The sequence below is a fragment of the Amblyomma americanum genome, chromosome 1 (assembly GCF_052857255.1).
Source record: "Amblyomma americanum isolate KBUSLIRL-KWMA chromosome 1, ASM5285725v1, whole genome shotgun sequence".
Lineage (NCBI taxonomy): Eukaryota > Metazoa > Arthropoda > Arachnida > Ixodida > Ixodidae > Amblyomma > Amblyomma americanum.
The window spans coordinates 253,293,071-253,306,356 of record NC_135497.1 but is presented as its reverse complement, the minus strand read 5'-3'; the positions used below and the strand labels follow the sequence as shown (position 1 = coordinate 253,306,356).

Below are 13,286 nucleotides of genomic sequence, written 5' to 3'. Positions count from 1 at the left end.
TCTCCGGGACAATGCTGAGATTGAGGTAAACCGCACAGCCGCACTCGCCAGCTGCGCGCATTATGTATGCTATTCCAAGTGAAAGCGAGTGCATGGCGTACTAAGGTGTATCGAGGCCTTTCTGTAGTACTGACTATCGAAATAAGAATTTTGAAACAGAATAAAACGCGCATTTTTGTTTAGTTGGCATGTTTATGTTAATCTGAAACGTTATCTCGAGACATTCCGTATGCCTCTACGCGAGCTGCGCCAGTTAAAAAAGCGGCCTAGCAGACGACAGCTGCTACAACGTACCTGACTTTCAACATATTGCGTTTTAAGCATCAGAAGTGCATAAATAATTGTATGTTGTTTTTTTTACGCTGCCCTGTAGTGTTGTGCATCGCAATGTCACGGAATGAAGTTAATGGTCAATGCGTGGCTGCGGTCACGTGAGTGTTAATGTCAATAGCGTTGCTGTCTGGCTATCATGGCGCGCTGGGAGTCTTCAGATCTGTAGCGTAGCTTGCTAGTTGTAATGGTCCAAGGCGAAACTGGCCGCATTTCGCTGAAACCAGTAAACCCCTGAAGTGACTGTTGTTCCCGTGCTTCACAATGTATTGTTTTCGTGTTTCCTGAGGCGGCCTCGCGACAGTTCGATGTCAAGCTCTGCGAGGGTGTCACTTCGACGCATACAAACATGCGGGCTTCAATATGTGAGTAACGTAGAGAGCGAGTGGCCTCCTTATTTAATTAATCCAACCGCATAAACGCTCACTCCTGTGTTCATTCAAGCTACTTGCGTCTTCCCTTAGAATCTTGACACCACTGAGATCAGCTTGTGTTGGGTTTCTTGGGCACGTTACCAGATTCCTGGGTCAATTAAAATGTTTTGCTTTATTGCATCTGCGTTCGCCTTATACCCACAGTCACCTTAAACTTTGTATTTTGTTTTTTTTTCTTTTTGCAGTTCTTGGACGTTCTCCTTGTGAGTGTTTTGAAAATGGCAAGGGAAAGTTTTTGCACCATGACAGCTATTCCGGTTGGATTATTCTCTAGGTGAGCTGCTGCTTTCGTTTTTGATAGTTCGTGACACAAATTTGAGAGGTATTTGAGAGGGTGGGTTGCCTGTCAGCTTCATTGCTTGATTATTTGTGTGCTTAAAGCGTGTTTTATAAAAGCCTTAACTCGACAAAGTGCTTGAGGTTCAGTAAGCTTATATTGGGGCCATGGTTGCTGTCTAGCAATTTTCAGCAAGGCTGTAGAGGCATGTCAGCTTGATTGCTTGATTCTTTGTGTGCTTAAAGCGTGTTTTATAAAAGCCTTAACTCGACAAAGTACTTGAGGTTCAGTAAGCTTATATTGGGGCCATGGTTGCTGTCTGGCAATTTTCAGCAAGGCTGTAGAGGCATGGAGCAAGTTTAGTGGGAAAGCTGGGAGCCTAACTCAACAAGATCTCTTCCCATTGTTTCACACTTTGGAGATCTACCCAACTGAATCACAAGGTAACTATTTGCTTCCCGAAGCCTGATCCCCTCCTTTTTCTGTTTTTTTTTGCTGTTTTTCAGTGCTCTCTTTAGTACCCATGCAGCACCTCCTCCTTTTTATTTATGTGCTTTTTGTAAGTTAATTTGCCATGGAAGTGGACTGAAAGCGGAGTCCTGTAAATATCTGTGCAAAGGTAAGCAACAGCACTCATGCTAGTGCCCGAGTTAAGGGCTCTGCTGTCTATCCCTTTGCCTGCTTCCCCCTTCTTTATATCTTAGTCCTCTGCTAAATGTGTTTTTTGTCTTGTATTGCCTTGTTGCTGGTTTGTTTGCTCATCAATTTCGTTGGGCATGGTTTTCTGCCAATTTTACATGAGCATCATCAGTCACCACTCATGATCCAGTGCAGAAGAGTGTTTGTGGCCAAAGGCACGCTTTCGATTGATTTTGCTTCACATAGCTGTCAGAGAAGTACTGTCAGTGCAGGGCAGCACAGCATTCAGCCACATTTGATCGGTTGGCATACATCTCTGTTCTTTTTGTGCCCAAAGGTAGTTCATTTTAGTTCGTCCTCAGTGTGTCAAGTGTTTCGCCAGCAACGCTAGTGGCGTTTCTCTTTTTGATCCTGGCAAGGCATCCTGCAACATAGGCAGCTCGCACGGAAATCGCAGTAGCCATCATGCTTACGGGAGAGTAAACAGTTGCATATTTATCTAATAAGCCACTTCATGTTACTAGTGCAGTGGAAGCCAAAAGTACTGGTCCATTGGGGTGTCCATGATATCATGTGTTGTCTATTAGGCTCTTAAAGCACCGTATTGACTTTCCTTTGCTTATTTTGTGATCTCAGCTGTGACCGTTTCAGTGCACTTGGCTATAATAATTTGCCACTGCATTCACCTTAATGCAAAGAGGTGTTGGGAACAGGAATCTGTCCATGCCATCCATAGTGCTACTTGCATTTGTGTAGTCCACTCTGCTATGTGGGAAAAGCTGAAATGGTGACCAAAGGCTCTGTTCATGTATTTAATTAGGTTTCCTTCTCTCTATAAATTCATAGTCTCACCTGTCATTATTATCAGTGATGTACCACCACCGCCACCATGTATTTCATCTATCCCCATCTCTTTCTCCTTTTTTTTTTTGCAGTTCATGAAATGTGGCAATGTTCTCATACCCATAACAACAGTTTTACTGTGGGAAGTTTCTGTTTCTTCTCTTCAGAAATGAAATATGCACACGAGAAACGGTAAGCACAATGCTGGCGACTTTGACATTGGAATGAATGTTATTCACAGCACCATTTGCAATTCAGCTAATGAGTTCTCAGTGGAACTACAAGCCAGTAATTTTAAAAATCGGTAAAGAGTTGCACAACAAAATTTTAACTGTTCACTTTGGTTTACTCTGCAGGCTGCCTAGGTCTCAACCTCTCTCAAAGCCTGCAAAGGATGTGCGTAAACTTCTCATGAAAAGGAGGTCAGAATCTGGTGAGCGTTACATTTCAGTTCTTTATGATGATTTTTTTTATCACATTTTATCACCTAATGACTGGCTGAAAATGAAAACTCCTCTGTTGTCTGGCCTTTCTCCTGGATAAACAGTATCTTAACGTTCATAATTGAATAAATAGATGGGTAGTTACTTCGTTATTTTAGGTTTACGTTATTGTTTGGTGTACCCATCTACAGCCATGATGGGCTTAGCTGTGCAACTGCAATTTGCTTTTTGCTTCCTTTGGCTTTTGTTTTGGAGAGCTAATTTCTTGCTTCTTTTTCTCTCCTTTGCACCATGCTTCAGTGGAAAGTTCATATGATGGTGAGTGTTCCACCTCCACTTAAATATGAATGTCATTGTACAGTTAACTTTACTATTATTCAGTTTCAGTCTTCCTGGTAACAATCAGTCTTTTTTTTGTTTCATTTAGTTTTCCTGGGTGGTTCCTGTAATCCGACCACGTGGAGAAAAGATGTTGCTATCCCAAAACTCAAGTCATATGGCATCTCATACTACAACCCAGTGAGTACAAATCGTTGGTGGTAGCTGTTGGTATTGTGCATATTTTTATCACCTCTTAGCATGCAAGCTCACTGTTCTATCTCCAGCAGGTGACTCAATGGATACCTGAACTGATCGAACTTGAGAACCAAGCAAAAGAGGTGCGTAGTTTAGCTTTCTACATCTGAGTGTATTTTAATCTTACCTGTGATGTATGTTGTTGATTGCTTTAGTGATTCTGGTATACGGTGAGGACTGGTCTTGGTTTAAATATTATACCAGTGCTTTATTTTTCTTGCCATTCCAGAATGCTAAAGTCATGATGTTTGTTATTGACAACCAGACAAGATCAGTTGCTTCTATGATAGAGTCAGCCCACATTGCTGGTATGTGTGCCTTCTTTGTGTGATTTCTATTTTCTCTTTAAAGCTGTCTCTTTCATTTTTGTTTCCACAGTGTTGTTTATTATGGAAGCTGTGTTCTGTAAACGGCTTGTGTTGGCAAAGAAACATTTCTCAGGGCTATATCTTTGATGCTTTCATATGTATGATGTATGCCAAATGAGTCCTACACTAAGTGAAGTTAAGCTATTAGCAACTTGAACTGTTTGCAACATGTAGCTTTGTTTGTTTCTACAGTCTTGAAGGAGTAATGAAATGAGCTAGTGGCAAGCCTTTGCATGTCTTGTCATGTCCCGTGTCGCTAGGGGCTTGTGCTCCTGGGTGTTTGGAACTTTACACACCATGTGGAATTCCTGCATGCGCACTTTAGACCTCTTGAACCCAAGTGATTTGATGTAGCTACTGACATTTACATTAGGGGACTGTGTAACTGATGCCAGAATTTAAATGTCTTTCCATTTGCCGTGCTCAACAAGACTGTAGGGAGAGCACACAAATTGTGCTAAGAGAAGTGAGAATTTCCGTGATTGCCTGTTGGCCAGATTTGGAGGGATTTCTTTCCGCCTGTTGTTTGTTGAACTGGAAAAGTCTTTGCACGTTGTTGGTAGTTTGTTTGCTGAGAGTGCCAAGTGTTTACAGTACCCCACTCTACATTCCAACAAAACTTGCCTAACTGTGTTGTTGTTAATACTTTAACCCGTTTTGCACATACACATACGCCTGCACACATGTGAATACATATAATGATGTTTACATGCTGAGCAGCAGCACATATGTTCATTGTGAACTGTTTCTTGAAGTTTTTAGTGCACCTAGTTTGCTTTTAAAAGGAAGAGTTAAAGGAAGTGCTTTTGGGTGGATGCCTGATCAGCTGAATTAATATTTCTTGGGTCCCATTGAGTTGCTAGCAGTGACTGATATATTTTCATTATAAGTATTTGGCAACACTTTGTATGTCTATTTGTGATGCATAACGGTTACGCATTTCCAGACCAGCAGAGGTACTTTCCCTTGTGGACATATCGCGCTTAACTGATACCTCCACTATGAAGCACCAGCTAGCTGCCACTCGTGCCTTGTTAGTAGTTTCCCTATACTTTAGTGTTGGGTTGCTGCTTTGCATAGCTTTAAAGGAGAGGCTTTTTTTTCTGCAGGAACCCGGCGCAAGCTGATTCTGATCCTCAATGAACAGTCGCCGGCAGGCAGTCTGGTTCTGGGTGAACCCATCTCAGAAAAGGAGTATGAAGACCTGCTGCAAGGCCGTAACTACTTGCGAGATCTGGTGGAGATGCGTGGTATTCCTGTCTTTCAAGGCATATCCGATGCCCTGGAGGTGACCAACCGCTGCCTTAAAGAGGACCTCTGGCCTCAGGACATCAGTTGTCACAAGAACCTTGTCCAAGTGCCACACCTTCCTCTGGGCGATAAGTACCTGTGAGCCTGCAACTCATTTCACTTGTTCATTCATGCTGCAGAAAAGTTGGAAAGTGTGCTTCTGAGAGCACTCTGGATTAAAGCTTCCAGAAACCCTAAGCTTATTAAGTAAGGGTGTGCTGGAAGTTTTGAAGAGTTTGGCCTCTTATGTGGGGTATCAAGAAATTTAACAGTGGCTGTTCAAAGTGAGCCTGTCATAAGCTGCTTTCTTTTTTTTTTTCATTATGTACTGTGAACACACTCTGCTTTCTCCTTATTTTTTTTTTTTCATGTTCAGTTCCAAGTAAAGCCAATAAGTGGTTTAGATACCGTATTTACTCGAATCTAGGCCGACCCCGATTCTAAGCCGACCCCCTAAAGTCCGAAGCCAACAAAAAAAATATATATTACCTCGAATGTAGGCCAAACAAAAAAAGCGAGGACAGCATTCACAAAATGCAAACAGCATTTATTGAATGTGAACGTGCAGAGCTCATTCAACGTCGTCGTCGCTGCTAGACTCGTTGCTGTGTTCCTTGTCACTGTCACCTTCAAGCAGTGCACTATCTTCGGTACCGTCAAACGCATTAGATATGCTGCACTTTTTAAAAGGCGCGCACAATCAAAATACCTGGGATGTCGCCCCACGCTGCAGCTACCCAGCTGCCAGCTGTGATAGCGATGCACGTTTGATGCGGCCCATTGCCGTTAGCATGTGGTCTTCGTCAGTCAACCAGTCCGTGTAATATTTCCACAGACGATCCTTGAAAGGTTTGTTGATGCAGACATCAAGTGGCTGCACCTGGCCCGTCATGCCGCCCGGTATGACAGTGAGGTCCGTGTTCGCTTGGGCGAACGCAGCCTTCACATTGTCGGTCAAGTGCCCACGGTAAGAGTCAACGACAAGGAGCGAGTTCTTTGTCAAAAGGGCCCCTGGACGTCGTAGCCACACAATCTTAACCTACTCTTCCACCATCACACCCGTCATCCACCCGTTCTCTATTGCCCGCACAATGACATTTCTTGGGAAAGTTTCTCGGGCAGGCAGAGTCTTCCTTTTAAATATCATATAAGGAAAAAGTTTATGTCCATCAGCTGTGCAGCACAGCATCACAGTTGCACACTGTTTCTCATAGCCCGTAGAGCGCACCCTCACCTCCTTGGCACCCTTTTCATTCATGGTGTACGCCACTGGCATATCAAAATACACAGTCGTCTGGTCGGCGTTGCCGATTTGCCCAAGGTTGTAGCCTGCCGCTTCTCTCTTTCGCAGCACGTAGTGCTGAAAAGCTATCAGCTTTTCTTTGAAATCGTTTGGCAGCTTCTGGGTAATTGAAATGCGACGTCGGAGGCTGAAGCCAAGCGCTTCATGAATTTCTGAAGCCAGCCCCGGCTGGCTTTGAAATCCTTTGGCGTTAGGCCTCACTCCCTCGAAATTTTCCTAGCTTTCGCTTGGAGCACTTCTGTTGTCACTGGAAGGGCACCTGTTCTCTGCGTCCAAACAAAGTCGGCCAAAACTGTGTCCACTTCGTGGTGACGGCCTTTCTTTGGTCCGCTAAATGCCATCCTTGTTGCGGCGCACGCAAAAAGCTGCTGTCGTTGTCCCCTCCAACGACAGACGTTTTTCTCGTCGACGCCGAATTCCTGCCCGGCTTGAAGGTTCGACGATGCCTTTGCGGCTATCACAACTTTTCGCTTGAAAGCGGCACTGTAGTGGTATCTTCTGATTGGTGCCATCGCGATAACACCACGCCGCACACCGATACGGTTGACACGACACAGGTCAAAATGGTGACCTCGCTTGTGTACGGTTGGCTACTGGCACGGCTAGTAGCAGCTGCGATACTGATTTTTCTAGATGGTGCTCGCTATGCACCATATTTAGCAGTTTCAATCAAAAACTGGCGCGTTTTTCAAAATCCTCGAATCTAAGCCGACCCTAGAGTTTGGAATATGATTATTTGAAAAAAAAACTATCGGCCTAGATTCGAATAAATACGTAAGTTGCAAGGTTTAGTTTATGGTTTGGTTTATGGGGGTTTAGCGTCCCAAAGCGACTCAGGCTATGAGGGGCGCCGTAGTGAAGGACTCCGGAAATTCCGACCACCTGGGGTTCTTTAACGTGCACTGACATCGCACAGTACACGGGCCTCTAGAATTCCGCCTCCATCGAAATTCGACCTCCGCGGCCGGGATCTAACCCGCGTCTTTCGGGCCAGCAGCCGAGCGCCGCCACTCAGCTACTGCGGCAGCTAGTAAGTTGCAAGGAATTTGCTCATTAACTTCCTGTATGATTTTGACAAGGTGACAAACTTCTAAGGCAGAGAATTTTATTAAAATTGCTTGTGAGAAAGCATCACTTGGAATTATGGATTTAGCTTTAGGGGTTTTGGTGTGCAAGAAATGGATATGCCAGTGCATTAACCTAAAGTAGCGAATATTGTGATAATAATAGGCTACTTGAGCTGTCTTCCACAATTGCTGTTGTAGGTAATGTGCTTTACATATTGCATGCCGTACATACATGCCGCAGGTATTTGAAACTACGTACAAGTGCTTGGCGCTTGTTTTTACTTTGTGACAGTCTTGTATGCGTGAGCACAGTTGTCATGTGCCCTATCTTTCAGGTCTAGTAAATGCATGAAGAAAAATGCCATTAAGGCTGTCCTGAAACTAATTTGATGTCAGCCTTGAATCAATCCTGCAAGTGGGCTGGTTTTTAGAAACAGTACTCAACAATAGATCATACTCATGCCATCAGTCAAGGAATAGGCAAAATATCATGAGTCCCTACATGTGGCCTCCAACACTTGCAAGAGCTTTTAATCCAGTGGAAACATCAGCCATGCAGGTATTGCATAACCAAGGTGAAAAAAAAGCATACCTAAATGAGCTGGAAGATATCTAGAACAACTGCTCAGTAAACCTAGACCTGTAAACAGGAGTGAGAAAATACCATTCAGAAACTGTTTTTGTCATGGAAGTGCAATCTCTTGCTACTTATTTTGTATGACTACAGGAAATATTAAGGATTGAGAAGTATTGAACACGAGAGTTAAAGGGCAACTCCAGAGGTGTTTTGAGGCTCACATATTGTAATTGTACTTTTACTGCAAGTTTTGCTCTCCGTCCTGATCATTTCTACCATGCTTGGGAGCGTTGTGGAAAGTCATTCCTTTGCAAATCGATTTTATAGTTTCCAGTTTCCATGGCCTCAATTCGGCCGATTTCTGCAGGCAACACTGAATTTGCGATGTCACAAGCATTGATTGCGCGTTATTGTGCGTTCCTCGTGTGAACAAGTTTTGAGGCTTGTATTAGCATATTTTCTGGTGTATGAGATGCGGCTTTTTTTTTTTTTTTCAAAAGTTCGGTAGTGCGGCTATACAACGGTTTATCTATGTGTTCTTTTTTTTTTTTTTAGTGCGGAAATAACTTGGGTTGATGTTCAGGGACACTTTAATTTTCATTCTTTAATAGTCCCAAAATTACTTTTGTCTAGAATCGGCATGGACAGGGACACATTATTTTTCATTCTTTTTACAGTCCCACAATAATTTTTTTCTAGAATGGGTGGCTGCAAGTATTGCACTATAGCCGTGATAAAATGATCCACTTTGGGAGGTGTGGATGAGCGAAGGTGATCACAACTTCACCGGAACTGGACGCATGAGGCGCACTTTGTTTAGCGAAGTTCCGTAGTGGGTCCATGAGGTCTGCAGTGCAGTTACAGTGGCAATGATAACTGCAGGCTTCCACAAGGCTGGCCTTCTATAGCTTCATCGGTGCACGAGCATGACGACGACCAGAGCAGCACTTCTGAGTGCGAAGAGGAGGTCTCAGTAGTTCTGTCGCGAGTAATCGGCATACTTTTTGATAGCACTTCCGAAGATGAAGGCTTCGAGTAAAAATGCTATGATGCTGCTGTGCCTATGCAAGAGTTTTTTGGGGGGTGTGAGTGTTGCTTCTTTTTTCCTATCATTTCGCGCATGTAAAGAGTGTTCCCTCAGGCACAGAGCATTTTGCAATGGTCGCGCAAGCATGCATAATCAAGTCTCATTACGCTATCTGGGTAAATTGAGGCGCATCTTATATACCAACATTTTCGTTGAAAGCCTGTATATGTGGGGGGTGCGGCTTATACAAAGGTGTCTCATGCACCAGAAAATATGGTGGGTCATCTTTGGCATTTTGTAAACTGAGTTGTCATTTTCAGTTGCTGTTTCAGCCATTAAATACCCGTATGAGTGTTTTTCGAATAACGTCTGTGACATCATCAACATCGTCCCTGGCCATGAAGCAAGTTTTGGTTTTAACTTGGTATTTTGAAAAACGGATTGTTGTGTCAGAGACAGGCGACTCCTGTGAATATGGTGCAGTCATTAACTCTTAATTCTGGAAAAACTTCTGGAGTAGCCCTTTACTGAGTTGGAGTTAAAGGAATATAGACACGTTATTTTTTTTGGCACGCCTTCTTTGCAGTGATGCGTAGGACATAACTGTACATGAATTACCATGTGGTATTCGCCTATAACCGCTTAATAATTTATAACCGAATTTTTCTTTTGTGCTGTTTTCAGTTTCAACAGCTCTGTGATGTCAAAGTTGTGCTTAGGTCATATGGAGCATGCAAAAACCGCAATATAATTGCTGGTTCTTCATTTGTTGTCATTCCACCTGTTGAGGCAGGCTGTCTTTGGCGTTGTAGGGAGGGAAGTAAAATGATGAAGCAGTGATTATATCTGTTTTTTCATGCCTTGCGTTTTATATACACAACTTTGACGTCACAGCCACCGTTCGGCTGTTGAAACCGAAACAGCATCAGCAGAGAGAAATTCAATTATAAATTATTTAGCGTTCATAGGCAAATGCCACGTGGTAATCCATGTATACAGATGCCTTGCACATCATTACAAAGAAGAAAATGCATACCCAAAAATTAGGTGTCTGTACTCCTTTAATACCTTAGCAACCTTCATTTTGCTTATGACATTTTGCAAACTCAGGTGATGTTCCAGTAGTGGATTCCGAACCTTATTAGGAAAGGTACAACAGTGATTCTAAAAATTCATATGAAGGAAGAAAAAGTAGTAATCTGCAGTCTGGGAAGGAAACAACTGTTTATGATAGGTGATGAGGTATTGAAAAGTCAGAATAGAAAGTAGGTTTATCTAGACCATGTAACTGCAGACATGGACCATTAGAAGGAAATAACCAGGAGAATGAAAATGATTTGCTGAGCATTTGACAGGTACAGGAATGTTTAATATGTGTTATAATTATGCCCTGCCAGTCCTCAAGTATGGGGTTAAAACTTGAAGTCTAACAAAAAGGCTTGAAAATAGATTTCAGACAGCGTGACACACTATGGAAAATAAAGTAATGAATGTTGCATCATGATGCAGAAAGTGAGTTGTGTAGGTCTGACAAAAAACGCATGTGGTGTACAGAAAAGATACCGTATTTTCGTGCATATACCTCCCCGGTATATAACTGGCACCCCTCATTTTGACCAAGGCAATTGGAAAAAAAAACTCCCCACGTATGACCCACACACTTACCTGAAGGCAGTATGACTAGACAATTTTGGAAATGCGCAGACGGTGGTTGTATTGCTGTCGAAAGGAGATAATTTCGAGCAGCGCGATTCACATTATTCTGTGATCGCTATCATTGCCATCTTCCGAGGCTTTGTCACCACTGTCAAATGTCTCACCATTGAACAATCCATACAGGCTGTTGCTGATTGATGATCCACTGGCAAAACAATGCGATATCTGGCCTTCGGACACGTCCCACCAGTTAAGGACGTGAAGTCCGCCAAGCATCCATTTAGCATATAGCTCTTTGTTGGCCACTTCTCGGCTTGAAATCGTCGATGAAGATATTTATTTTGGATGCTGTATGTGACACCGCACATTGCCGTGCAGCCAAACTCCCCCGAAATCTGCATATAACCTGCACCCCATGTTTTTGATCGCATTTTTTCAATTTTTTATATGGCTTATATGCAAGAAAATACAGTGATCAATTGTCTCTTTGAGGGACATAGCTGATATTAAATGAACGAAAACAGTTATTGTCTTTAAGACTAAGCGGTATTGTTTCAAAAATGTATTGAGAGGTATTATTCCAACAGAGCTGTTGTTTTACTTGCAGGAAGGTTCAAGAAGCATTTGAGAGCTTCTGTTCGGATGATGGGAAAATGCACATAAGAGATGTAAGTACTATGAACTATCTGCTGAATGTTTACCCTTGCAATGGATTACTGGCTCCACTTCTTCCTGGCTCAGGCTTCATTAATGTGGTGTCTCAGAGATGCATGCTGCGCAGGTTTGAAAGCTAGAGCAGTGATATCAGTTTTGGTACCTGGCATGCATTGCCAGGTGGTCCTGAAGGCTAATACCCTGATTACAGCACTTGCAAGATGTGCATTTTTTATATGGGCTGTCACTCGTGGAAAATACATCTTGCAAGTGTGTGTCGTTGCCTGAACCAGCTGTTTACAGACATGAGACTTTGCTTTCGTAACTTGCATATATTTTGACAAAATAAGACAGGCATGCGGTGCCAGTGATCCTTCATTATATATTATTTATTTTTCTTGGTCTCCTTTGTTGGTGAAGTGACTGAGATTGGTAGCTTTTGAAGTTTTAGGTACGTGCATTGCACATGTATACTGAAAATTCAAATTTGTGTAATGCTAGGCACATATTTTATGCTATGCGTGCTATCTGCTGAGCACCTGCTAGTGTATATTGAAAGTTGTCTTCACTGGGAAAAAAGTTATGTAGAAGTAAATTTCACCACATAAAGTGTAAAACTACTTGTTATGCTTTGATCTTGTATTGTCTCATGTGAAGTGTCATTTTTATTTTGTAGCTTAAAATGGCATTCAAGGTGCTGACAGGGAAAGATCTCCCTCAAGAATGCTTGGAGGTACTCAGGTGCAATCAGCAACTTGCTATGACAGAGTCGGTAGGTGAAGGGGATATGGATGACATTCCCATCACATTTGATCAGTTCTGCCTCATCCTGTCGGAGTTCAAGCATCAGGTAAGAATTGCATCTTACTCTGTATTGTTCATTCGCAGCGCACAGATGGTGTGTAGTTTCTCTAGAGGACAATAAAAGTTCAGTTAATAGACTGCATTTTGTGTGTCTTTTACAGACCAAAAATGGCAGCTGGCTTTCAGAGTTCCTAGCTTCCTTCCAACGTCTCTACACTCAGCTATATGGTACGTTGTTCTGAAAATATTCAACATTGCTAGCACTTTGTCTTGGATGTGTGGGTGTTAAAAAATAAATGTCAACAAAATAAAACAAAGCACCTGTCAGGTGGAGCGGCTGCTGTAGTTGTGGCTGAAATATGTAACTAATTGTAAAAAGGTCTTTATACTTTTCCTTATTTCTTTCTAATTCTCGAAACAAGACAAAAAAGTATTTAGGGAAAGTTAGCATAATTTTATGCATAATTTTACTATGAAATCAGGGACATGCCTGAACGACAGAATGGAATGAGGGACATGCGATTGAGAGCTGTTCCTGAAGGGTAATAATGCTCATTTAATGTAGTGGGTGCCTTTGTTCTATGTCAACTAGCGGAATTAAGCAACTTTAATTTATCTTGCATGCTTAATGATTTGTAGTTTTGCTGCATAGGAACAAAACCATGGAACTATTGCCTGTCATTCACATTCCTGATATCTTTCAGCTTGTAGTTCATGCCATGCATGAAAGAGACTGGAAGTACACCGAACAGTAACATACTTTTAAGCACATTTTACATTGAATGCTATTAGGTTCCTAATAACGTACCAGTTAACATTCTTGGCATATGATGGCAATTTTGAAATGAAGCCACTATGTCTCCTGAGATATCAACATTCCTCTTTCATGTATATTCTTTGTGAAAAATGTACTTTGTTGATGATGAAGTGAAAAACATCCTTTCTTGTTTTGCAGGAAATGAATCCGTCTGAAGTGAACATATTACAGCATTTTTTGT

The 13,286-nt window shown here is 42.3% G+C and overlaps 1 protein-coding gene across 21 annotated transcripts in view; it reads left to right on the top strand.

Annotated features, from left to right (window-relative positions):
* The window catches only part of raw (NDT-like domain-containing protein raw), a 255,641-nt gene that overhangs the window by 227,639 nt on the left and 14,716 nt on the right, over positions 1-13,286 (top strand). For 6 of the 21 annotated variants that reach the window (XM_077648987.1, XM_077648988.1, XM_077648983.1 and 3 more), the window contains exons 2-13: positions 950-1,038; positions 1,548-1,660; positions 2,616-2,715; positions 2,880-2,956; positions 3,267-3,284; positions 3,394-3,485; positions 3,572-3,625; positions 3,772-3,850; positions 5,020-5,299; positions 11,438-11,498; positions 12,161-12,334; positions 12,450-12,516. In XM_077648987.1, the coding sequence (XP_077505113.1) occupies positions 983-1,038; positions 1,548-1,660; positions 2,616-2,715; positions 2,880-2,956; positions 3,267-3,284; positions 3,394-3,485; positions 3,572-3,625; positions 3,772-3,850; positions 5,020-5,299; positions 11,438-11,498; positions 12,161-12,334; positions 12,450-12,516 (1,171 nt within the window). In that variant the 5' untranslated portion in view covers positions 950-982. Of the gene's footprint in view, positions 1-451; positions 696-949; positions 1,039-1,374; positions 1,485-1,547; positions 1,661-2,615; positions 2,716-2,879; positions 2,957-3,266; positions 3,285-3,393; positions 3,486-3,571; positions 3,626-3,771; positions 3,851-5,019; positions 5,300-11,437; positions 11,499-12,160; positions 12,335-12,449; positions 12,517-13,286 lie in introns of those variants that run through there. The other 15 variants (XM_077648990.1, XM_077648991.1, XM_077648985.1 and 12 more) reach the window with 9 other exon arrangements.